This window comes from Xiphias gladius, chromosome 18 (genome assembly GCF_016859285.1).
Source record: "Xiphias gladius isolate SHS-SW01 ecotype Sanya breed wild chromosome 18, ASM1685928v1, whole genome shotgun sequence".
In the NCBI taxonomy this organism is placed as follows: domain Eukaryota; kingdom Metazoa; phylum Chordata; class Actinopteri; order Istiophoriformes; family Xiphiidae; genus Xiphias; species Xiphias gladius.
Window position 1 is genome coordinate 11112759 of NC_053417.1, and position 25066 is coordinate 11137824.

Below are 25066 nucleotides of genomic sequence, written 5' to 3' on the forward strand. Positions count from 1 at the left end.
ACCATTCAAATAGAACTGCAGTGATTGGTCTAAAACCATTTTTGACTTAAAAATAAAGTGAGACATTAAAGGGAGGCAAATATTTTAATATCCACGATTTTAAGAAAAAAACACTGAACTCAACAACCTCAGAAACTAATGGATATTGATGAACAGCAATAGTTACAAAGGTACACATCTTAATAATCTTTATAAAATTGATAACAAAACAAAAACCGACAAGGAATATAAAAACAAAGCACTGTTTCTATTTACATTATGGTAATGCATAATACTGATCATAAGCACAAATGATCCTAACTTATTTTATTTTTAAAGCATTAAGGTGCTCTTTCTTTGACCAGTTGGTGGTTAGTTGGTGGTTAAAAGTATGCGCCTTTTTAAGTAAGAGGGTCTAAATGACTGCAAATCAGGTACAGATTAATGTCATGGTACAAAGTCAAGTACTTACTACAAACAAATTTTACACCATACCAAAACTGCACCATGATTAATCGTGCTGAACGGCAATTTAGGAATAAAAATGGAATGTTGCTATTAAATATCCACAAACAAGTACCATGAAGATACATACTAGATACAAAACTAGCTATAATTAATATGATTACCTTGCCCTGCAAGGTTTTTTTTTTTTTTAAATACACAGAGAAGGACAAAAATGCTACTGGGTTGTCTAGTGTCTTGATGAACAGGGAGGCCATTCTTAATTTATTATTCACAATTCTGATTAAACACCTGCTATTAAGATATAATACTGTTTTTCATATTTTGTCTCTCAGCTGTTTTGCAATGTGCTTGTATACAAGAATTAAGGAAGAATTTCCCATGGCTTCATAAAAACGTAATGGATTAGATGTCTAACTTTTGATATTACTTGTTGACTTTGATTTTCATTAGCATTCATGAATACACGCTATTTATACCAAAAACCATTAAATAATATTTAACAGTGAAATGCTAAGTGCATACTGAACAAGAAGCCATCACATTATTGTGCCCATTACAAATATACATGAATATGTGTTCCCATAACTGTGAGTTTGATTTACCATTTAAATGTATACATTTGGTCAAACAGGAGATACACCATTTTGAATCTAAATACCCCTTTACAACTACATCTAGTCTAAAACATTTACAAGATACAGTATATACATTTGTACAAGTGAAGGAAAATTGAAAGAACAATAAATAAGTCAGCTGAGAGCTAATTTTATGATCCCAAACAAAATTGAAAATAAAAAGTATTGAAACGGTGATGTCTACTGTGACATCTGTGACATTTATTCACTGTAAATGTGCATGGATGCTGTTAAAGAAAAATGTGTCATCTATTATTGCACAGTGAGAGCAAAAAACATCACACTTTCCAAAATAATTGATATGTCCCTCTTTTAACATGCACTTATCAGAGTCCCAAAAAGTACAGTCCAGACCTTGTGTGTTGTCATTAGCATTGCCGTGGTTTTGCTTTTTAGACTTGAGACGTCCTTTGTGGTATCTCATGTTCAGTCTTCTGGTTGGAACAAGTGTTCAAGCACAAAATAAAGACTGCACAGGAAAGTGCAGTAATACACTGAAAATGTCCCACATTCTCTGCAAAATCACTGACCGAATTATGGCTGCAACACCTAACAGCACATTTAAAGACCCTATCCACATGCTTTTACTCTGTAAGTAAGCTGTTTGTGACAATAATGTTGCCAACAAAGATTTTTTTGGGGGCTCAGTGAATGTCACTTTCCATGAACTCCTCCTTGATGGAGTGTTTGCTACGAGACATCTTGCAGTCGGGCATGTCGAAACCAAAGTCAGCCCACTCATCAGTAGCTGCTGCCATCCCTGACGTTCCAACAACACCTGACCTGTTGGGGATAGTGATGGTGTGGCGGACACGAAAATGCACAGCCTCCATGACGCGCTGACGTTGCAGTTCCCCACCAGTAGCCCCAATGGCTGCCATCGCAGAGGCAGCCATGTTGCTGCTGGAGCGAAGAAGCTGCTGGCCATGATAGTCATGGTGATGAGTAGAGGCGGGCAGTTGGATGGGAGCACCTTGTTTCATGTCCTGCAGACCTCGCCAGATGGCGAGGCGGGACTGCTCCGGTATCTTCAGTGTACCTAAATCCTGACGAAAGCACAATAGACGTTGGAAGAGTATAAGAACTTAGCAGAAAACAGAGAAAAAAAAAGACTTAAACTGATAAAAGTGTACCGGCATCCTCATTTGTTTGCTAGACACAAAAACTATGAGGCCTGATTATTCAAGTTATTGGTCTATCATCACTCGAAAACTCCACAGGGTATCTTTAATAAGACTAGGCCAAATTACTCCTTTCTTCAGATGCTTTTAATTCAAACTTTCTCTGGTACACTTTTATTTTGTTCTAATGTTTTGTTTTGTTTTGGTTTTATTTTACTTTTCAAAGTGTGTGTTTTGTTTTCACTACTGTTTGCTCTTCCCTTTACTTCCCTTCTTTTCCCCTTTTTTTCTTTTTCTAAGAAGTGGTAGACGCACAAAATTTGTTACTATAAATTATGATTTTCACTGTGAGATTGTGAGTGCAGGAACAGAGTAGTTACCTCCATGGAGAGAGTCTGAAGATGGTAGACAGACTGCAGGCCTTGGGAGGTGAAGTACTCAATGAAGTTCTGACAGCCCAGACTGGTAAGAAAACTGTATGGAGAGAAAAGCAGGGCTGCTTAGACTGCCATTAGACCACAGCTACAAAGCTAAAAGTAGGGCTATTACATAAAAATCAACTTCATTAACACTGATGAAAAGTGCAGTAGAATAAAGAATATCCTAACTTTATAATTAGGGTCAGCAATTTATTTTTAGAGAGAAATGAACAGAAAAGCATGCCATTATCTCACTATCTTCTCAAGCGAGTATTAGTTTATTTTAAAACTGAGTGAAAGATTTAGGGAACCGGTTTAGCCTCAAGTGTACAGAAACTATACATCTTGATAGATGCAGTGGAAGTAAAACCATAAACATGCATTTATATTAATGATTCATAAGGCCATCATTGCTTTGGTGAAGAACCTTTATTATAAATACATGAAATGTTAAATTTTGGTAACATACAATCGAAAAAGAAGCTAACTGTACAATTTAACTGTAAAATAAACATAACGATCTAGAAAATAAAAAATTGGACAAAGTCTGTTATATCAAAAATGTTAAATTTGTGTTAATAAAGTCCAAGTTAAAACATCTGGATTGACACATTATCTTAGAAAAAATAATAAAAAAAACAGTTTAAAATTAAATAGAACTTAAACAATGGAAATTTCTTTTAAAGAAAATTTGCTGTAGTGCATTGCAAAGTTATATAAAGGCTGTATATACAGTGACAGTGTGAAAGATTTTAGATGTAAGTGTATGACACACAGTTTGGGCTTTTAGGTAACATAACAAAACCTCTGGCAGCCATAGTGGAGGTCTACAACTCTTGAGCAGCTTGACTATATGAGCAGAGTAAATAGACATGGTCAACACAACTGATTTAGACACTTAGCATATGCAACCAGTAAGAGCTAGCATAGGTAAGAACACCAGTTGCTTTGTAAATTACTTTGAGACAGTTAACAAAGACAGACATTTTTTTTCTCGTACTACTGGGGACAGAGGATTTTTACATCATAGTGGCCAAAATTTTGAAGCAAACAAAGGAAAACACAACTTTAACCTTTACTTCAAACATTACTTGATAAACCTACTCCTATAACACAACCTTAATGCCTTGACATTTAATGCTCTTTTTTCCACTTTATCCATATTATGAATAGACATCAATTCCAAGAAGCCAGCTCTTCAGTGGACCTTCATTATGACACCAGCGATGGTTGCTAGGAGATTTTGAATGTGATTGCAAGTCTTTACAAAGCAGCCATAATTATCAAATCAAACTGTCTGTATAAAGCAGTTCCATCTAGACACATTTCCCAAAAAAAAAGGAACTTTTCCAAAAAAACAATTTGACCAAATTTGTAAAGAACATGGCCAAACAAAGCAGTTGTTTTGGCATCAACATGGCAACCGTTCGTATTTAACCCAACAAGTGCATCTGACTGTTTGCTGGTCTTTTACAGGAGAATAAAGAAGGAGTGTCATTGGAGGGTGAGGTACCTGACAAGGCTGGGGTCAGGGTTATACGGAGGGGGCGGGCTGCAGTGGGAAGCAGACAATAAAGTCTGACTGCTGTGGCCACCATTCATATCACCATTGGCCTGCATGTGGTGGCTGCTGAGCATGTTTGAGCCTGTGAGAAAGTGAGGAGTGGTCAAAAAAAAAAAATAGCACAAAGATCTGTACTATAATGGCATAAAAATGCTCACTTGGGATTCATATTTTCTGATCAGAAAACAAAACAAACTGGTTTGAAACATGCTTTGCGATGGATACTCACCCATATGAGACATGGAGGTGGGGGCAGTGGGGTGTTGCTGGGGCTGCTGCTGGTTGACTGAGGGTGGTTTGCTGAGGCCTCCGTGGGCATGAAGCTTGTTCATGTTGGACAGTGGAGAGTAAGATGAGGGGGATGCTATGTGACTCCTAGAGAAAGGAGGACAACGTGGCAAAGGTTAGTGGAATGTGTGTGGTTTGATAAATTGAACAAGACTCTTAATTTAGCTTTTTTTGATGGTTATGTCATTCTGATCTGAGTTTATAACTTCAACTTCTTTCCATTATTATAGTCTTCATTTGGAAAAGTGGTCATAAAGAAGGACTATTTGTATGTGGTTATATTTGTGTGTGTGACTGACAAAGTGAGAAAGCGAGAGTAACTATGTATATTATGTGTATTTCCATGCGTTATTCACCCAGAATGGAGAGTTACTACAGTGTATTTTTGACAGCATGTTTTTCACGTGCTTTTTTATGTGTGCCTGTGTTTAGGCTGATCAGTCCATTTTAGTCACATATTTATCTACAGTATGTACATGGTATACCAACAGGTATCTGTGTGTTTGTGCATATGTGTATGTGTTGGAATGACTCACGGTCTCTGCAGCAGCTGCTGCTGTGTTTGTTGCCTGTAGGAGTCCACCAGCGGCTGTGGCACCAACTCCACCAGCTCCAAGCTGTCCTTAATCTTCATCAGCAGCTCAAAGTTGTCCCTGCCACGAACCTAAACCCAGCCCAACACGTAACATAATCAGTCACTGATTAACGGCTAGGGAGCACATCCTTCAAACAAAGGTACGTATGTTTTTTCAGCATTTGAAACAATGGTATTTGACAATCTTTAAGTCGGTGTAAATATTTCTACATAGTGCTACATGACTGAATGAAAAAAACTAAGGGGTTGAAAGCTCATACATTAAAGGTAAATCCACTGTCATTTATGATATTATCCCAATTCAAGTTTCATGTAAAATAATAAGTGTGTGAAAGAGTCTTACAGGAATATAGTAAATCTCTTCCTCTCCATGCCGCCTTTTCCTCAGGTTAATATTTGGACTAGGAATATTTGGCGGACTCTGTTTAAAGTCTGCAGACGACAGAATCAGAATCACATCTCACAGTCTTATTCTTTTTGACAACCAACAACCAAATATGATGTTATACCAACAACTAAAATATCGCAGAATCTCAGAATTTCATCTCACTGCGCTTGCTGGCACTGCCATTTTTGGCCACACTGTCATTCAGGGCCTGTTGTTCTCTGAAGTGGTCCTCGTCGGCCTTGCGGTCTCTACCAGGACACGCACATATCCGACCTTCAAATGACCTTCTGCCCAAGACTTGACCACTGGAGACATGATTGGGGATAGAAATATATACTCATCAGGACTTGTGAAGAACACATATTGAAATGCACAGTAGGTCCTCTAACATTCCAAGTATGTCTTTACTGTTTAGTTTTACTTTAGCTTGGCGGATCAATGCACTGAATACTCTCACACTACACTTTGGCTGCAACCATACTTTATGGTTACTTTTGCCGGTAAGTACTATTGTAAACATTTGTAAATTTGTAAAAGCCCAAGTGCCTAGTGCCAGAAAGAATTGAAATTAAGCCAGTGATAAACAGCTGAGAATTGCTTGTTAAAAGAAGTACGTTGTTGGAACTTATGAATTGCTGACTTACTCCCTGGTCTCCAAAGTGATGATGATGAGGATGGGTCTCCTGTTCATGCCACCCACACAGCTGCTGTTGCACATAAAGTTATACAGGATGGTGGTAAACTCAGTCCCCACCTGCAACACAAAACGATGAACCCCACCAATAAGTGGATGCTTTGTGATTTGAAGTTTTTTTTTTTTTTTTTTTAAGGTTGAATCTGCCTGACACTTATCAAGAAATTTCAGTCTGCACATGTGCACACAAGCAAACCTCCCATTTTACAGTAAATGTGACCAATCCACCCCCAGGGGGCAGTGCTGTAGCACACTTTGATGTGAGGCCAGACGATTTTTCTTTTCCTCCAGTGCAGTCACAGACAGGATGATTTCTCACTCCTGCGACTGTTTGGACATGCCCGGCATATTTATTTATAGATGTGCTTCCTATAAAGTACCTCACCGAAAGTAACTGTTTCTTTGGAATGAACTAGACTGATCCATTGTGTGTCTTGGCCTGAATGCACGAAATATTAGGGACATCTTTCGGCGACTGAGACTGGAAATTTACTAAATCCATATCTCACAACCAAATCTAACTTTAATCGAAGGCTTTCTCTTTTTCTGCTGTTATTTATTATCATTATCAATGGATCTAAACAAGGATTCACCTGATTAGTACAATTCATGAGAAGAGTAAATATCCCAAATATTTTGTACATTTACAGATACCATGACTTCTGATGTCTAAAGTCATGCTATAAGTCCAGTCCCTAAGGTACTTAATACAATGCACTGTGCGTCTCTGTGATACACAGTAGCTGATGTACCACCAACCTGTGGAGCCTCATAGGGCACGAAGACACTCTGTCGGCCAGTGACAGGATCATCCACATACTGACAGAGGTTATTCCCCTCCACTCGGATCAGGTGACTGGCTGGGGCTGCTTGACCTTTGGAAAGAGTGATGGCAGAAAGGTGAGGATGCAGTTGGCTGATCTAAGTCAAAGCATCACACATTTCAGACACCACACAATCTTGTTTATTAAAAGTTTAATGCACAAAATGTTTGTGTTTAGGGCAAAATTCACACCAAAGTTATGATGAATTATGTGCCCTATCCCTTCCTGTGTAATTACCATCATTGAAATCTCGCCCTAGTTCGTGATTGGGGCAGCGTTTGACCACTTCCGTGACATGCTCCGCCTTCTTGTAGACGGGCATGGCTCTGATGATGCTGCCATGTGGAGGAGAGGAGGACAGTTTGATTTGGATTGGACAGGTCTTGGCAATCTGACAGTAGAGCTTCTTCAGCAAGGGAGAGTACTGGATGGGAAAAGAACACACACAGGGCCAGAGAGGCTCAAGTCAGGGATCTGAGTTGATAAATGGCAAGTTTGAAGGCGCGTATGTGAGAAAAAGCAAAAATGAAAGAGCCATCTGCCTCAGATATTCTCAGAGCATCACAATCAGTCAGTCACATGGGAGTGTGAACTAAGACTTTGCCCAACAAAATGCCGATTACAGTTGCTGTGTTAAAATTTGCATACCCAACTGCAGGAGATTTTTCTTTCTCTTTGATTTGTAACAACCAATTTACTGTTTAGAAATTTTGCAGATTCTCATATCCAGTGATCTATAATCTAGTAAGTGTACATACCTAAAAAATCTGATCCATTAGCTATCGAGCGAATATCAATTTATCCCTTCACATTTACATTTTTCGAACAGCCTACGGAAAAATGAAACTTAAGACACACAAACGTAGAGCTGTGTTCTCAAGAAGTAGGTATGGATAAACCTAAGGAGGGAAAAAGGGTGGGAAGGTTAATCTCATGAAGAGAAGAAGAAGAATTCGCTACCACAGACATCAGAACAAAATTAATGTTAAAAGAAATGGAATTGCTATTTCAAAATACAATAACGTGATTTGAGCCATTAGGTCATCCATCAGTACAGCCGACAAAAAAGTCAAGTCAATATCTTGACTGGAGAACAAATTCTGTCATCTGATATAAAGGAGAGCATGAAGGCAAAGGGAAAGGGAAAATGCATGATGACTGTAAAAAAGTCAGCAGTAAAAAATTTAGGCTGTATTGTAAAGGTAATTACTGTGTTATTAGAATTAATAAATGATTATTATACAGCATAGTGGGTTTGTGGGTGGTAATGTGATATGCTGCAGATGGCAGAGGAAGAGTGAAAGTTCAAAGAGACAGACTGGAAAAAATGGTTAAGACTGTGTGTGTGTGTAGCAGCTGGGGAAAAAAATGCATGGACAATTATTAAATACATTTGAAATATTTTACCAGTCACTCACTGCGTTACATCCAAGTCTTCACCGATTCCTCAGTTTATAACATTTACACATATTTGTGTGTAAGTGAGGTAATGCCTGCTCAGATGCATCCAAAGACACCAGGACAAGGGATGGAAAAGCCTTAACATGCCCCAACACAATCACGAAATCTCAAAAATCTTCCCCGCGGAAATCAAACTGCGACCTTCCAGAAAAAAAACTGAGGAGACACTTGTCCTGTATGGGCTTGCTACAATGAGCTTGAATACAAATGCAACAATGCACATTATGGCAGAAGTACAGTATATACAGTTCAATACCTCAATACCTCTTTGTGTTTGATAGGTGAGAGAAAGCATAGAGAAATGGAAACCATGAGAGACAGAGAGCCGGATGAATATCTGTAGTCCAACCCGACCAATTATATGACTCTGTATCCTAAACCTCAGGGAAACTGGAATCCCATTTCAAGCATTAATTTCTAAGTTTTTATTTGGAGAGTTTTGAATTTCATCAAATCATAAGGGATTTGGTAAATGCTTTTACATGGAAAAAGACTTCCAAAGATGAGGGCATTTTTAGCACTTAGTTAAACTTTGAACTTATAATGTCTTCCGTGAATCTCAAGGAGCTTTCCAAAATTTCAAAAATAACCCCTGATGATGTCTTCGAGGTTATCTCAGCGTAGGCTTTTTAACAAAAAGGCTGTATTACGAAATTGCGTTGTGGGGTTTGGAAGAGTGAACATTTCGGAGGCAGGGTTGGTCTGACAAAAGATGCTTCTTGTGTTATAGGAAGTGTAGCATCCACTTGAGCTTGACCCCTATTAGGGAATAAAAATCCGGATATCTTGCCCTCTGCTGCTTCAGTTTCAAGCATTCTTTTTTAAAATCTGACTCATCACAGCGCTTTCAAAAAACACTTTTCCTCTTTTCCTTGCCTTTTATTTCTAAACCTATCTCTCTCCCACTCATGCAGATCATTCTTTGATGCTAATTAAAATGTACTTTTTCGTTTGGACTCTTGGATTTTGATCCTTCTGCAACTTACTACTACTTACAATATCCAGGATTTAAGGGATTTGACATTTTTCTATTGAAAAAACTTTACCTAAATTTCTTCTTTAAAATTACATGTAATAACTTTTTAAAAATTTCCACTGATCGTCCAAACGCTGATTTGACTCTCCCACCAGACAGCCTCTAGGCTGGTGACGGCTTGGAGAGAGTCATTCCTATACCAACAACTGCTTGGATTCCTTGTTGTGACACCGATACTAAGCCCCTCACTACCACACACACATTGCAGACTGTCATACACACTTACACACACACACTCACACGCCCTTAGCCATGAGCACTCCCTTGAGGGCAATGGAAATACCTGTGCACAACATTACCTTTTCCCAGCTACCTTTCCCTGACATGTCTCAACAACGCATCCATACCGTGAATAAATAATTTTTTAGAGATGCAACAGTCAGACAAACTTCTTATTTACAGACCTGCCGACTTTTCCTGTTGCAATAATCACATCTCAAAAAATGGTCCATTGGTTTGCTTTCCAGCATGATCACGACAGACTATTAACTCCTTTAGCACCTGTAAAGAAGAATATAGAAAATGTAGTATGAGGTTTTGGCAGGCAGCCTCACAGAAAGGAGTCAACTCAGTCATGGTGGTGGTTTAATGGCTTGGTGTATGTAGAAGAATGCAGGGAGCACACTGACTCTGTGCAAGCAACCACCAGTATCTATAGTACCCTACATCACTAATGTTGGGCTTTTTAGGAGCTGACTATTGTTCATATTGATGGAAATGTATGGTCCTGAGAGCTAACTGGTCATTTACCAAGGCAGAAAAAAAAAAAAATTTTTCTGCAAGTCAACTGAGTAACAACTCAGGGTGCTTTGTAGCACAGACTGATTCCAGGGGACAAGGGAAAAGACAGTGTCCTGTGTCACACAAATATATCCAAAGCATATACCTTTATTCAGACCCTTTTTGATTGCATACAGTATGCAGCTACAGTACTTACAGTATGTATAGCCAGCTGATTTGCAACAGAGCTTCTTTTGGTTTTATGTTTTGGTAATGCCTAATATTTTATTTCTAACTACAAGTCATTCTGACAGGTCATTAATAATTTGCAATTGCATGTCTATTCTAAAATCCTGTTGGCCCAGCATTAAAAGTTACCACTGCATTGGTTCTTGAGACATTGTGGGATCGGTAGGGAGCAGCCGTTTGGTGATATTGTTTTTGAAAATCTCAGACTGCCTGAAAAAGTCATAAATTACTTTTTGTGTTTTCAGTCTTCTGGGGTGCAGAGAGAGAGACGTCTCAACTCGTCCAGCACATAGACTAGTGTGCACATGCACCGAAGACGCATAGGCATGCACAAACGCATACACATACAAATACACGTGAATCTGTGATTCAGCTCCTTGTGTTATCATCAGAAGTGAAGCATTAATAAAGGAACTACAGTATCTGATGTGTTTCTTTCTGTTCAGACAAGAGATGCTAAGGGCTTCGTTTCAGGACGCAGAGAAGGATGAAAGAATAGAGAGGAAGGAGAAAAAGATGGAGAGAGGACAAACAAAGCTAAACACTTAAGACGTTATTTGCTTTGTCAGTGAGCTGGAAAAAATCTTCAAGGTGAGTGAGAAAAGGAAATTAAAAAACGGAAGAAAAAAAATGGATTACATGCACATCAGATTATAAAATATAAACATTTCTAAATGTTAAAAAATGTTAAGACATCCTTTAAAATTTCCCATATCTGCAAAATAAAACATCGGTCAATTGCTTAGCCTTCTACCTGTTTTCAATGAAATCTGTTGACAATTTTGTGTGATATCAGACTGCTAACTACTAATGGTCAGACACTGTCCTCGTTAAGGGTAAAATCAAACTTTGCAAATAACCACTTTGCTTTTACCTCTAAGCTCTATGGACTGCCACCCCAACCCTCAGCCACTGGGTCTAGAGCAGCAGTGATAAGTTCATTTTCTCCTACATAAGGTAGAATGCTGGACTTCTTTCTTTCCCAGAGGTCACTGGGGAGTTTTTGTTTCACTACTACAATTTCAATGCAATTTGACCAATAAAACGCATGGCTGTTTCAGTTGCTCATGTATACATTTAATAAAATGTGCACGTCTTTGGAATAGGAACATCCAGCAATTCATCCCAAATGTTGTGTTGTGATCATGATTTTACTAGAGCACTGCATAATGCACTATCTAGCTCTTCAGTTGTCAATTTTTATTGCAGTCTCATAGATCAATCCAGTCATTCAGCCATCCATCAGTCCATCCATCCATCCATCCCTGCCTCTGCACAGTGGACCAGCGGAGGCAGGTCCTGACAGGCTCCTGGAGACAGGGTGATAATTGCCAGACCGTCATCCATATACACAAGCAACAACTTGCCCGCCGCAAATTCACTTAACTGTCCAAATATCAAATACATTTATGCACACACACACGCACACACACACACACACACCCACAGACACACACACCCACAGACACACACACACACACACACACACACACACACACACACACACACACACACACACACACACACACACACACACACACACACACAAACACACACACACACAGACACACACACTCACACACATACACACACACACACACGTGAGTTGACATACAGTATACATGCTGTACTGATCCACATGGGTCTAAGCTGGCTTTCTATACAGTCTATAATTATATTGGATTCAAATCAACTTAAAAAATTGGAGAAGGTCCCGCACTTTCTTTGACATCATGGTAATTGCTGTTTGTCTGTATGAGACTTTTGGAAATAAGGAAAGATGTAACAACCTCTGGAGACTGACTTTTTTGATTTTAACAACGACTAATATCTAAACTTGGTTCTCTGCAGTTAAAGATCTATATAATAATTGAGTTGTTCAAATTGAACATTTTTGACAAAAATTTTTGCCTAAAAGCATTCAATTAGCCCCCCCCCCTGTATGTTAAATGTTAGGGTTGAGAGAAACATTTGAGCCTCTTAAGATACGAAAATAATGATTTTAACCCATTCAACCTACTGAGAGATTACATACTGTCAGTAGTGTGAATAAGTTGGATAGCTTTATACTGATTGCTGTTCAATGCATTTACAGTACTGACACAGTCCATGAAGATTGTAAAAGTTAAGTCTTTTTGGCATATACACAGTGTTACACAGAGTGTTATGTGGGACACAGCAGAATAGAGCAGCGTTATACTTATTAGTTTCCTGGATTGATGGCATCCCACAGTCCAGAACGTTTCTTGACCAGTGAGGATACTGGACAATGTACACTGTTGTACATGGATGAAATTAGTTAAGATATCAATCCTGGAGGTTGTTTTCTTTAAGCACTTCATTAACTGGATGATGTAAAAAAGCACTTGCGAATGCAGTACAAATTTATCCGAATCACACAAACTATTATAGTTATGGACAGCTTCATGTATTTGCTTGTGTGTTGACATCTGAGCACCAACTGTGTGAGAAAATCTTCCTTATCGAGTGTGTTTTCCCCATATCCGATGCTCAGCAGGAAGGACAGCGGTGATGTGGCTGCGGATGATGCATGGGGAAAGGAGGGGGAGGATGCATTGTGTGGGGCATGCTGGGACCTGTGTCCTAACGGAGAGAGGCTAATAGCTGGGAAGAGCAACTTCTGACAAGCCGCTGTGCAGTGCATGCTTGAGCCTGCATCCCACCACATCACCCCCCCCACCCTTGAAATGTACTGTACGCGCGCACACACACCATCACACACACACACACACACACACACACACACACACACACACACACACACACACACACACACACACACACACACACACACACACACACACACACACACACACACACACACACACACACAGACAAACGCAATTACATTCACATGAACTCAAGTCTGAGTGTATGGAAAGAGGTTTTATTATTTGAGAAGGCAGAGGTGTTAGATCTCATTTCCAGTGCACTAATGCGCAGTGTCTTGAAGAGACAGGAGGGGGACTGGATGATTACCAAACTAGCTTAACATGAGCTTGGATGGATTTACTGTATGTTGAAACATTATGATAGATGAGAAATAAAAGCATTGTGTCTTCTGTTCCCATCTGTTCTCCTGGTTTCGGTTCCGTTTCGCTGTGTTGTTTTCTGTTGTGTTCTGTTGAGTTCTCTTCTCTTCTCATCTCCTTCTGAATGGTGAAGCAGATGTGGATTGACCCGGTAGCCAGTTGTGTACAGCCACAAACCTAACCCCTAGTGAATCATTTAGCCGACAACTTGAGAGGGGGGAATTTAACGAGAAATGCTTGATGCAATAGGCAGCCACCTTTCTTGTAATCTCCCAAAGCACTGCATGCCAACCCGCGCTTAGTGGGAGGCAGTGGGGTGGGGAAGGGGGGCAGCTAGGTAGCTGATTATAGTCAATATGCCCCTATGGCATTCGGCATTCCCCACTGCCTGAGGCCATAAGAAATCAGCAAGAAACCCAGAGACTGTTAACTCCTTCATTCAAACAAAATGACTCAGTCTGCACCAGATAGTCATCCTTTTTTCTCAAGCATGTTCAAACCTGGGCTTTCTACTAAATTTCGCATAAATACACACACTCACACGTGCATGCACATTAGACATATACACAAATTCTCATGCAACCCTAGGTGTTATTTTTGGGGAATCCCCTTCCATTAGCAGAAACATATTCATTCTAATAGTCTTGACCGTAATCTCTTTTCTTTTCAAAACTAACACCTCTAAAACAACTTCCTGATAAAAAGCATTCAAAAAGCATTCTGCCACTGAGCTCAAATGTAGCCTGGCAAATGTTTATGTACACTTGGTTTTCTTGGTTCGTTTTTTCTGTAAAACTTGCAAGCTGCCATTTCTATTTGGAATCAAACCTTTTCTTGCCTGCATTTCAAGAAAACTGCATAGCGGCAATCAGTGGCATTGTATAGTATCCCACAGGATGAAACATTATCATGCTGCATCATTTCACCATGAAAAGTTTTGTTGTTCCATAGCTACTGTATAAGAACCCTTAAATACATCTTCTAGTACTTTGTCATTCTTATAATCGAGCGTGCAAGATAAAAACAAAGCATTACAGTAAACTCTATAAAAGCTATGAGCAATCACGCAGTCTATCTCTCATTCTAATCCCTCCTGTTTAACTGCAGCAGAGGCATCTGAATAATCACAGGTTTCTTCACAATCCTTTTTCTGCTGCCTCGTCATCTATATTGTAAGTCGTGTGCCAGTCAAAAAAATCTTTTGTTTCTGTTCTCCTGGTAACACAATAAACTGCTATGACTTGAACTGTTCAGGCAGGTGGAACTAAATCGTTCTTCTTTGTTGAGAAAATTGGGATCATTTTCAAACTATTATCCATGTGAACCAAAGCTGATAAGAGGAGTTTATTTTGTCACAAAAGGGTAGATGGGACTGCAGGATGGTGTAGTGAGTAGAAAAACTGAATCAGTAGATCTGTTGGCAGGTGCCCTTCAATTCAAAGTTAAAAGGTATTTGGGGATTATCAGGCCTATTTGATTTGATGCATTTTCTTAATCAAGTTATTAAGAACATTCCTAACTGTAAAATGGTGGGACATCAGGGAGACTGAGGCTACTTTGAAGAGCAGAGTAGTATGTATCATTAAACATTTAACCAAATTGGTTGAAACTAGTTTCTGCCATGTTTTAAATTCTCAGATAAAACGAACTAATATGTTTTTTTGTCCGTGTTTTTCTTTGTTTCTATGAGCGTAGTTTGGCCGTGAGAAAGACCTGAGTCAGAGAAGGGAAGGGAGAGAAAAGAGATGACAGACATATTTTAAGAGATGATAGTGTGAAACTTTAGGCGCCAGAGGTGATAGCCATGACTGTGTGTTTAAGACCGGTGGAAGAAAGAGACAGAGAAGAAAAGCAGCAGGTCAAAGACCACCGCTCTAATGTCCAAAGGGGGATCTTCTTACATCACTGTGGGCTGAGTAAAACAGCCCACCACGCATGGTTTCTTCCGACAAACACAGCCATGGAGGGAGAGAGACACTCACAGGCCCAAACGCTCACAGACACATGAAGACACACACGCACACACACAGCGTGAAGGAAGTGCAGTTTGTCTCTTGTTTCTCTTGTTTCAGGGAGGTCAACTGTGTGACAGTCGGAGGTGACACCTTTCCAGCAGGAGACTTCTCATTGGGTCATGACAAATTACACAGCTCCCATTTCACCTGTCTCTCAACACCCTCAGTAGTTGTGTGTTGTATTCATCAGGTTTGGTGAAGTCTTTCCCTAAGTTCATTCGTTAAGGTTGTGTACTACCACTATTCCTTTTTTTTTTTTTTTACCCTTTGTGTTTATCAAATTTACAATATATGTAATATGTTATATGGTCCCCATAGGAAAACTAACAAAAAGCTGATTTTCTTCCTCGATAGTTAGAAGCATGTTCCAAAAGTAAAGAAAAAATACCAGTAACTCAGGATCTTCTACTTTGAAACAACAGGCAACACCCAGAGTATCATACATGGATTAAGACCTGACTTACTATAACAGCCTTTATAAATATTTGTACTATTACTGTAATATTACATTATTATTATTATAATATGTTAATATTACATGATCTCATATGGTGAAGCAATATCTGATGGAACAATTCCTACACTTAACAATATACTTGTACAGAAACCAGGATAAACTCTAAGAAAAAACATTATTAACTTGATATATATAATATTGAACCAAGTGCTTATCAAGCAAAATGGTCTCGAAAGATTAATTTTTTCAAAACTTCTGAGTCAAACTTTTAATGGATTGATAAAATTGCCTAAAAAGACAAACACACAGGACAAAAGGTGTCTCGACCACATACCAAACTTTCCATGCTGCATTCATCACATCACAATTGCCTACAAGAGGTGAGTAGAGGACAAAGATGAATCACTGAATCATACACCACTTTCTCTTGCGTGTGACACGCCTGCCTGCACATGTGCTGGCTTGAGTGACTGTGGTTACATGTGCATGTGAAAGAGTGTCTTTGTGTGCACGTTTGTGTGTGCACAATACAGTTACTCAAGAAGACAGTGAGCAAGAAAGAGAGAAAGAAAAAGGCAGAGAAACAAACTTACACACACAGACACACACACACTGCACGTCAAAGCCAAGAAAGTGTGTATACTCACGGTCCATGTGGCAGACTTGGCGGTGCTGGACTGCTGGAAGGACACCTGGAAGGTGTGCGGTCCGGGGTAGTCGGTGTTGGAGGGGATGGCCGGGGCAGGCGACAGGCCCTCGAAGGTGGAGTTGGGCTGAGAGTAGGGCGAGGGGGTGGGCACGGCCGACGAGGAGGCGTTCTCGGAGCTGTAGGGGCTGGCGGACGTCGCACGGCTCCCCAGGCTCTCCATGCTGCTACTCAGCAAGTTGTACTGGGACTGGGGAGAAAAAGAAGAGCGAAGAGAATGAGGAAGGCGAAGGAGGGAGGAGAGAGCCGGAGGGAGGACACAGGTAGAGGTGCCGGAGAGACAGGGGCTTGGAGGCTTGAAGGGAGGTCGGATTACACTGGGAAGGGAGAGTTGTGTGTAGTGTGTGTGTATGATGCTGCAAGTGTGTGGTTACATGTGTAACTGCCTAGGTAGGTGTCCATAATCAACTCTGAGCGCTTTTTGTGTGATTTTTACATGAAATATAACTGAGACGGGTGATAAAATCATAACAATCTCAGAAATACAAACTTTTTGTGTACAGTATTTGTGTGTGTGTGTGTGTGTGTGTGTGTGTGTGTGTGTCTGTGTTTGAGAGTGTGTGGCGGTTGCAGTGAGGTCCTCACAGTAGCCTCCTCAGGGCTATGTGAGGCAAGTTGTAAAACACAGGCGTAATCTGTGCTCTGCCTAATTGCCTGCCATTCCCCTCTTGTCCTCTGAGCTGTGTTTGAGAAGAGAGGGAAGATTTGTTGAACTGAAGTGTCTGCAGTGACACAGTGACGTATAATATTGATAAGCGACTGTACTGTAGAAGGAAAACTGCTTTGTGGCCCCTGTATTTTTTTCAATCATCCATATTCATTTGTTGAATCCTTGACACACTACTTCAGCAAAAACAGAAAAAAACAAAAACACAAACAACTACCTACTGTCCACCTGTCCACCTTCTGCTCATCAACATCAAACAGTAACTATCTTTGAACAACAATGAGCCCATATTTCACATTTGAGTCCAACCAATTTGACACCAGTTCAGATTCAACAAGAGAAACCAACTGACAACTAATGATATGAAAACATAACAAATAATGTAGATTATTAAAGTACAGATTCCAGATTTATCCTTACTGCGTGTATTTTACATATGTGTGTCAAAGAACTGACAATGACTGCAATTTCACATTGGAGTAGCCACAACATTACACACACATACACACACAATTACCCTATGAGCAGAAAAATAAAAAGTCTTTACCTTCTTTTTCACGTAGTACATCCTTTAGTGCTTTGGTCTCATTTGTCAACTCTTCAGTCAAAAACGTCCAAACACAGTGAAGAAAAGAGATTGTAGGACCATAGCCCAACCCGAGAGTTCAAGCATCAGTGGACACACCACACACTGACACTCACACACACACAGACACAGACACATGTACAGCCAGGACAGGGAAAAAGGTGAGGACCGGTGTGGAGAGGGACAAACGATAGACTGAGACAAGGGAAGAGAAGGAGAGAGGGAAAGAGGGATGGGAACCCAAAAAATGGTACCACGTTCTAATTATGGCATGCCCGGACATAGACGGCAATGCCGGGGCACATGTACACACACGCTCCAAAACACCTTCTGAAGGCCTGCACTAAGTAAACACTGTCTGGTCTGAGAGAGAGGGGGAGAGAGAGAGACAGAGAGAGAGGGAGAGATGCAGAAGGAAAACACACGAAAGAACGAGAGTTCAAGGGTCATACTTCTGCACCCAGTATTGTATATCAATACAGCATTAAATCAGCAGTTTGGCTGAACATTTTTAAAAACAGAGACTCTTCAACACTACTGGACACACTGAAATACTCCACTTTTGGTCATAATCAAAATCTAAAATCCAACCAAGCACATTAAGGTTATTTAACAAATAAACTGTGCCATTTTAGGCATAATACTATGCAAGTAGAAAATGCCAATACAAATTAAAAGCAAATATATCCAGAAAACACCAGTACAAAAGGATCAGTAAACTTCATGTGTTGCTGTGCCATGTTTCATCAGATGAAAGCAAAAAGACAGGTCAGCGTCCTAGACTTAATGCAAACTTTTGTAGGTTAAATGAGGATGTACGCATGTGCAGGTGTTTTGATTTATACATTGACTTCAGCTCAGGTACATACAGCACAAAACAACGTATAGGAGACAGCTGAGTCCAAAACAACTAATGGAAAACAGTTGCTTGCTTGTTAACTTTCTAGACATGCAGCCTAAAATAAGTGGCAACAGTCCCCTGCTAAATCAAACTTATCAAGTGTAGCACTGAAACGATTAGTCGATTAATCGAATAGTTAATCGAGTATTTCACAGAAAATTGGTTGGAAACTATCTAGATAATCGATTAATCATTTCAGTCCTTTTTAACCAAAGATGCCACCCTTTCACTGGTTAAAAAAATGTGAGAATGTTTTGCTTTTCTTTGTAATATATGATAGTTAACTGGATATCTTTGGTTTTTGGAGTGTTGGTCAGATTAAAAAAGGAATTTGAAGATGTCACACAGGGCACTAGGAAATTATGATAGATATTTCTTTTACTATCTTTTCATATTTTGAAGACAAAAAAATCAATGGATCAGTTGGGAAATAATTGGCAGATTCATGGATAATTAAAAAAAAATGGTAGTGACAGTCTTAAGTGTCTTAAATGTCTCCTGCCTGGCAGTGAAAAGTAGGACAGCTGTAGCATTTACTGAGATTCAAATGTGTTCACTCTCGTGAAAAATGTGAAAATCTGTATATAGGCTGATGTGCTCTGATGCTCTTTTTCTCCTGATTGGAGTATAAAAGACTCATTCTGTACTCCCTCCAATATATGCCTTTTTACTGTTACCTACCTTTGAAATCATCCTCAAACAGGTATTATCAAAAGGGGCTTTGCTAGGACAAGGTAACCCCAGGTGAATGTGCCAACAACAGAAAACACTTGACACACATACAGGCACACACACTGTCACAAAGACACATGTGCTCACAGGTGTGCTTGGTCTTAATACCTAAAGTCGATCTCTAACAAGTTGAAACAGAGCTAAAACCTCCGCTGCCACTGTGCGAGCAACTGCATGTGTGTGTGCACTGTGTGTTAGTGTTTAAGCTTCCCATCCCAACAGAATCTGATGTCCCCTATGGGTGGCCATCCTGGTAGCTGTCACTCAAAGCCGAGCTTTAAAGGCTCAGAACATTGAGAAATGTAGATAAGCCGGCCCCAACAACCCTAACTTGTCAAGATGAGTGAAACATAATAGGCTGAGGACAAAGAGAGTATCACCATGCTAATGACCTCTGTTTACAGCCACTTATTAAACTGAACCCTATAGTTTTATTAAACAGCATAGACACTTTTAACAATACAGACTCACATGTTCTTATGTGGCCCTGTTGAAGTAAAGAACAACTTGACCCAAATCAAAAGTTAGGCTGAATGAATGAATGACATGGCATCATGTGAACCCTGGTGCATGTCTAAACGACGCCAGCTATGTTAAATAGAGGTGAGAATAAGAGGAGGTAAAATGTGGAGAGATGTGTAAGAAGGTCTCCCCCTGTTGGGAATATTTGGAAATGTAAAGGGACAGGATACACCATTCATTCTCAATAGGTACACATTCATGCCAACCTGTGGAACATACACCCATCAGCCACAACATTAAAACCGGCTACCGGTTTTAATTTTGTGGCTGAATGGTGTATATACAGTATCTTCATATCTGTATATCTATATATTTATATGCATATATATATATATATATATATATATATATATATATATATATATATATAGTTCAAGTTCAAGTGAATTGTGATAGATTGAAATAACATCTTCAAAGTTAAATAATAATTCACAGTTAATATCAGAGGAAAATTAAGGAATACAGAGCTAGCCATAGCACTGTTTGTATCAAAATGTGTCGGCGTTTCAGGGGGCCTGTACCACCATCTATCTTTCCAAATGAGTCCATCTTTTTATTGTAACAGCGATCAAACCGGCCCTATTATACCATATCAAATTCTTTTGACTCATAAAAACACAAATTCAAGTACTCACAGCCACTTATGCCTGCAAAAAAAGTACAAAAGAACTCAGGCCTGACTTTCAAATATCAGCTAACTCCCAAACAGCGTGATGCATCACAGGGAACAGATTCACTCTTTCATCTGACTGATGGCCACTGATTGGAAACAGTGATCCGGAGCCAAAGTCGAGTTCATCAACATCACAACCAAGTAATACTAGACGTTCTACGCTCCATTACATAAACCGCCTCGACTACCAGACCACTTAGACAACATTTTCAAACATAAAAAAGTCCTGGATATGCCAGAACACAAACAATTTACTCTTATCCACTTACCATACCATATAGCATCTTAAGGCTCCTGAAAGATAAGATGGGGTGTTTCTACGATGTCTCTGTGACCCGACTCTAATAGGACTTACACTCTTCTGTGGTCAAATGTGACTGTACGAGTCGAGCTCCCCACGGCCAGCTGGCCTCTCTGTGGAGCAGGACATGATGGAGGATGCAGGAGATGTCCTGCCCCTCTTCTCCACCACTTGTTTCCCTTGCCTGACTGGGCCTTCTAAACTTGCCCTGCATCTAACAACAAATCCTTGCTCCGCCCCCCTTTTTTCCCTGTCATGACTATTCATTAACCCGCCAGGCAGGCCCAGGCTTGCCCACTTAAAGATTAGATCCGACCAACATTACAGATAGTGTTAGAGGGTAAGATGCCCAGATCAGGGCCGGAGTGTATTTCTGGGCCTCTTTTCCAACACTTAACTTCAGTGGAGGTGATGAGTTAGTGGAGTCTTTAGAAGTTCAAAAAACTAGAAATGATCAGAGTTCAATACAATACAGTTTATTCTTTCACAAGAGATAAACCTGAGCTGGCTCTGGAACCCAACTGAAGAAATCATAGCTAAACATCATCTTTTATACCCTAAACGTGCTCCTCCTTGCTGGTGGGTTCTCCACCTGCCTTTTTAAAAAAACGAACTTCACATCTTCAGAAAATAATGGTGTCATACTTTTCATATTTGGTCACATCCTCCACATCCACCTGGAAATAACTCTCCTGGCCTGCCTGGGCAAGTCTGGGCATGACACCATTATTTCCAAGGCGTCTGAGGCTATATTTTTTAAAAACTTTAATATTTCCAAACTGTGTATTATAGCAATCATTTCTCAACTCAGATTAATCATAACACTTCTTCTATTCACAGCCTAATGATTGAATTTGAATATCATTAAAATGTCAGCTGTATTGATAAATGTCTAATACATTCTGGTCTATACTGCAACACACAGAATATATTCTTAACATATTTCATATATTTTGGCATAAAGAGTATATTTCTGGGGAATATACTTCTGATTTCATATATGGAAGACAGATAAATAGAGTGAACAAGTGTCCAGGATCACCTGTGCATATCTGTGCGGTCCTGCAAAAACCTTGAACTTAACTCACCATCAGTAAAGCAATCACATTCTCCTGTGTGGGCCCAGAAAAATTCTTTTGCTATTAAAATCTTTTCAAGAAAATTTGTGGTGGTCAAGCTGAAAACTGGGTTACTTGTCGTCATTCATAAAAAGTTCTTCCTTTGAAGTGTCTCTCCAACAAAATTCAGAAGTTGCATACACCTGCAAACATACTGTAAGTGCATGTTTGTTAATGCACACACACACACACACACACACACACACACACACACACACGCACGCACGCACGCAGACACACACACACACACACACACACACACACAGACACACACACACACACACCAGCGCACGCACACGCACACACACACACACACACACACCAGCGCGCGCACACACATATGCACACAAGACACGCCCCAGCCTACAGATGGCTCTACGGAGGAGCAGCATGTAGTCCTGGCTTGGGGTTTAATTAGCCCTCCGCCCACACAAACACACACACACAGGCACACACTACCTCTCAGTCCCTACAGACTGCTCAGCAGGGAGATACAGAGAGGGAATCTGGCTGCAGAGGAGAGGGAATCTACATGGGAGGGAATTTCCTCAACACTGGAGGGAAAAAGTTGGAAAAAGGATTGGGAAAGAAGAGCTCCTTGGATGTGTGTGTGTGTGTGTGTGTGTGTGGGTGTGTGTGCTCCCACACAAGCCATCAGATCTGATACTCAGGAGGAAAACACTCTTCGGAACAGAAATAAGTTGCAGCTTCTCAAAAGAAAAAAGCACAGATTGACCACATAGATACAAACTGAACTGCAATGGGAGCTCACGTTCCTACCATCACATTGTCATTCATGTCCCTCATGTGGTAGACATCCATGGAGACTTCGGCAGCGCCGCGGTGGCTCCCCGGTGTGCTGGTAGAGGGAACTGGCCGCTCACCTGGCTGGCTGCCTGGGGGGAGCTCAAAGTAGGTGCTGTCTGGCTCCCTTTGAAAACACCGTGGACACAAGTTGATCAAAGAGGTTTGAGCTTTCAAAAAAATTATAGTAGCATAGGTGGCTGTTTGTGTCACATAAAGTACCTGATGTGCAAATAAATAGACTTTTATTAGATATCAGAATGTTTTAAAAGGAAGGGTAAAGAATGTATAAAGTTAGCTTAGGTAAATCCTTGATTATTTATGATATCTTTTGTTTCAAGAATTTGAATTTTGGCACTTTTTGTCTATTTCTCATGTATACGTACAAAGGGAAATAAAAACCCTAATATAACACCAGATTAGATAGATAGCAAATTAGACATCCTACTGAACATCCCAAAATCTTGTCAAAGATTCAAACTACTGTGACGTTTAAAGACTTTCACTCAAAAATGTTAATCTTATAAAATGCATTGAGAAAACTGGGCTCCCAAAAGGTTCAGGGACTACCTACATTGACAAAGAGTTGGAAGCACCTCTTTTGAAAAAAATTAAAATAAATATTGCAGTTTTCTGCGGTGCAGAAATCATCAAATGCACACACAAAGCAAGAGATGAACATAAGTGGCCGAAAAGCATATATTTGTTTGCATTTGACACTGTTGTTGATTATGTCTTCACCACAAAGCTCCACTAAGTAGTTGTTTTTAAAAAAAAAATGTTATCCTGCATAAAAAAATACACATTGCTTTCCATTACATGCTATATATACTCCTTTACTGGAGTTAAAAATAAAGCACACTCTGGATTAATGTTGAATTAGGAATTACCCTATTACCCTAATTTGCTCATTAAATAATCTGTTCAATGCTGACAGAATCATATGTCTCTGATACATTTCACAGTTTTAATAAAGCCATTACGTTATTTGGAAAATATGTTAATCACACGGAAAGTAAAACAGTCATCAGGAGATGTTGTTGACACTCACAGGGAGCTCCACAGGTGCTCGAAGGTGCCTCCTTCTTCAGTGACAGTGGACTGGGACATTTTAGAGGAAGGGTAGTTCGGTGAGGGACAGATCACTCTGCAGAGCATGCGCGTGCGCACACACACACACACACACACACACACAAAGCAAGAGATGAACATAAGTGGCCGAAAAGCATATATTTGTTTGCATTTGACACTGTTGTTGATTATGTCTTCACCACAAAGCTCCACTAAGTAGTTGTTTTTAAAAAAAAATGTTATCCTGCTTAAAAAAATACACATTGCTTTCCATTACATGCTATATATACTCCTTTACTGGAGTTAAAAATAAAGCACACTCTGGATTAATGTTGAATTAGGAATTACCCTATTACCCTAATTTGCTCATTAAATAATCTGTTCAATGCTGACAGAATCATATGTCTCTGATACATTTCACAGTTTTAATAAAGCCATTACGTTATTTGGAAAATATGTTAATCACACGGAAAGTAAAACAGTCATCAGGAGATGTTGTTGACACTCACAGGGAGCTCCACAGGTGCTCGAAGGTGCCTCCTTCTTCAGTGACAGTGGACTGGGACATTTTAGAGGAAGGGTAGTTCGGTGAGGGACAGATCACTCTGCAGAGCATGCGCGTGCGCACACACACACACACACACAAACACACACACAAGCAAAAATGATTTAGAGTAAATATGATCATGTGAGACAATAAATAAAATAATTTCCATAAAACAGGCCTTTAACACGTTAAAAAGCTGCAGGTGGAAACAAGCAACTACATGATCATTTTATCAGTGTTTTATCAGTGTTCAAGAGGAAGAAGCAGTTCAAAATACACACACACACACACACACACACACACACACACACACACACACACAGATTCATCCAGGTGTGATCACACCAATGTAGTCCCAATGAGATGGCACATGGTGTCAGGGGGCCCGGGCGTGCCCAGACCTGCCCGCCTCACCATCGTCTCACTACCCCTCCGCAAGGTCTGAACATCACCTCCGCGGTCTCTGTGTCAA

General features: G+C 40.0%; 1 protein-coding gene across 2 annotated transcripts; it reads right to left on the reverse strand.

Moving 5' to 3' along the window:
* Window positions 1-1726: 1726 nt before the first annotated feature.
* Window positions 1727-24086, reverse strand: tp73 (tumor protein p73). 2 transcript variants are annotated; one of them, XM_040152236.1, is made up of 13 exons: window positions 24028-24086; window positions 22953-23103; window positions 16614-16862; window positions 7213-7399; window positions 6911-7026; window positions 6102-6211; window positions 5620-5762; window positions 5413-5501; window positions 5011-5138; window positions 4416-4561; window positions 4136-4268; window positions 2584-2677; window positions 1727-2128 (listed from the first exon to the last, which is right to left on the reverse strand). In XM_040152236.1, exons 1-13 carry the CDS (start codon window positions 24084-24086, stop codon window positions 1727-1729), a joined length of 2007 nt encoding a protein of 668 aa, XP_040008170.1. The 2 variants fall into 2 exon arrangements, with proteins under 2 accessions (XP_040008170.1, XP_040008171.1); XM_040152237.1 differs by lacking the exons at window positions 4136-4268; window positions 4416-4561.
* Window positions 24087-25066: the final 980 nt, after the last annotated feature.

What these genes read in the sequence shown, in the direction of transcription:
- tp73 (XM_040152236.1), bottom strand. Translation starts at nt 24,086, where the DNA reads ATGTCCCAGTCCACTGTCACTGAAGAAGGAGGCACCTTCGAGCACCTG. An exon ending in CCAAGTCTGCCACATGGACC is followed by an intron (nt 7,400 to 16,613) that starts GTGAGTATACAC and finishes TTTCCCATCCAG; the next exon opens with TACTCTCCCTTGCTGAAGAA. An exon ending in ATCACTTTGGAGACCAGGGA is followed by an intron (nt 5,763 to 6,101) that starts GTAAGTCAGCAA and finishes TCATGTCTCCAG; the next exon opens with TGGTCAAGTCTTGGGCAGAA.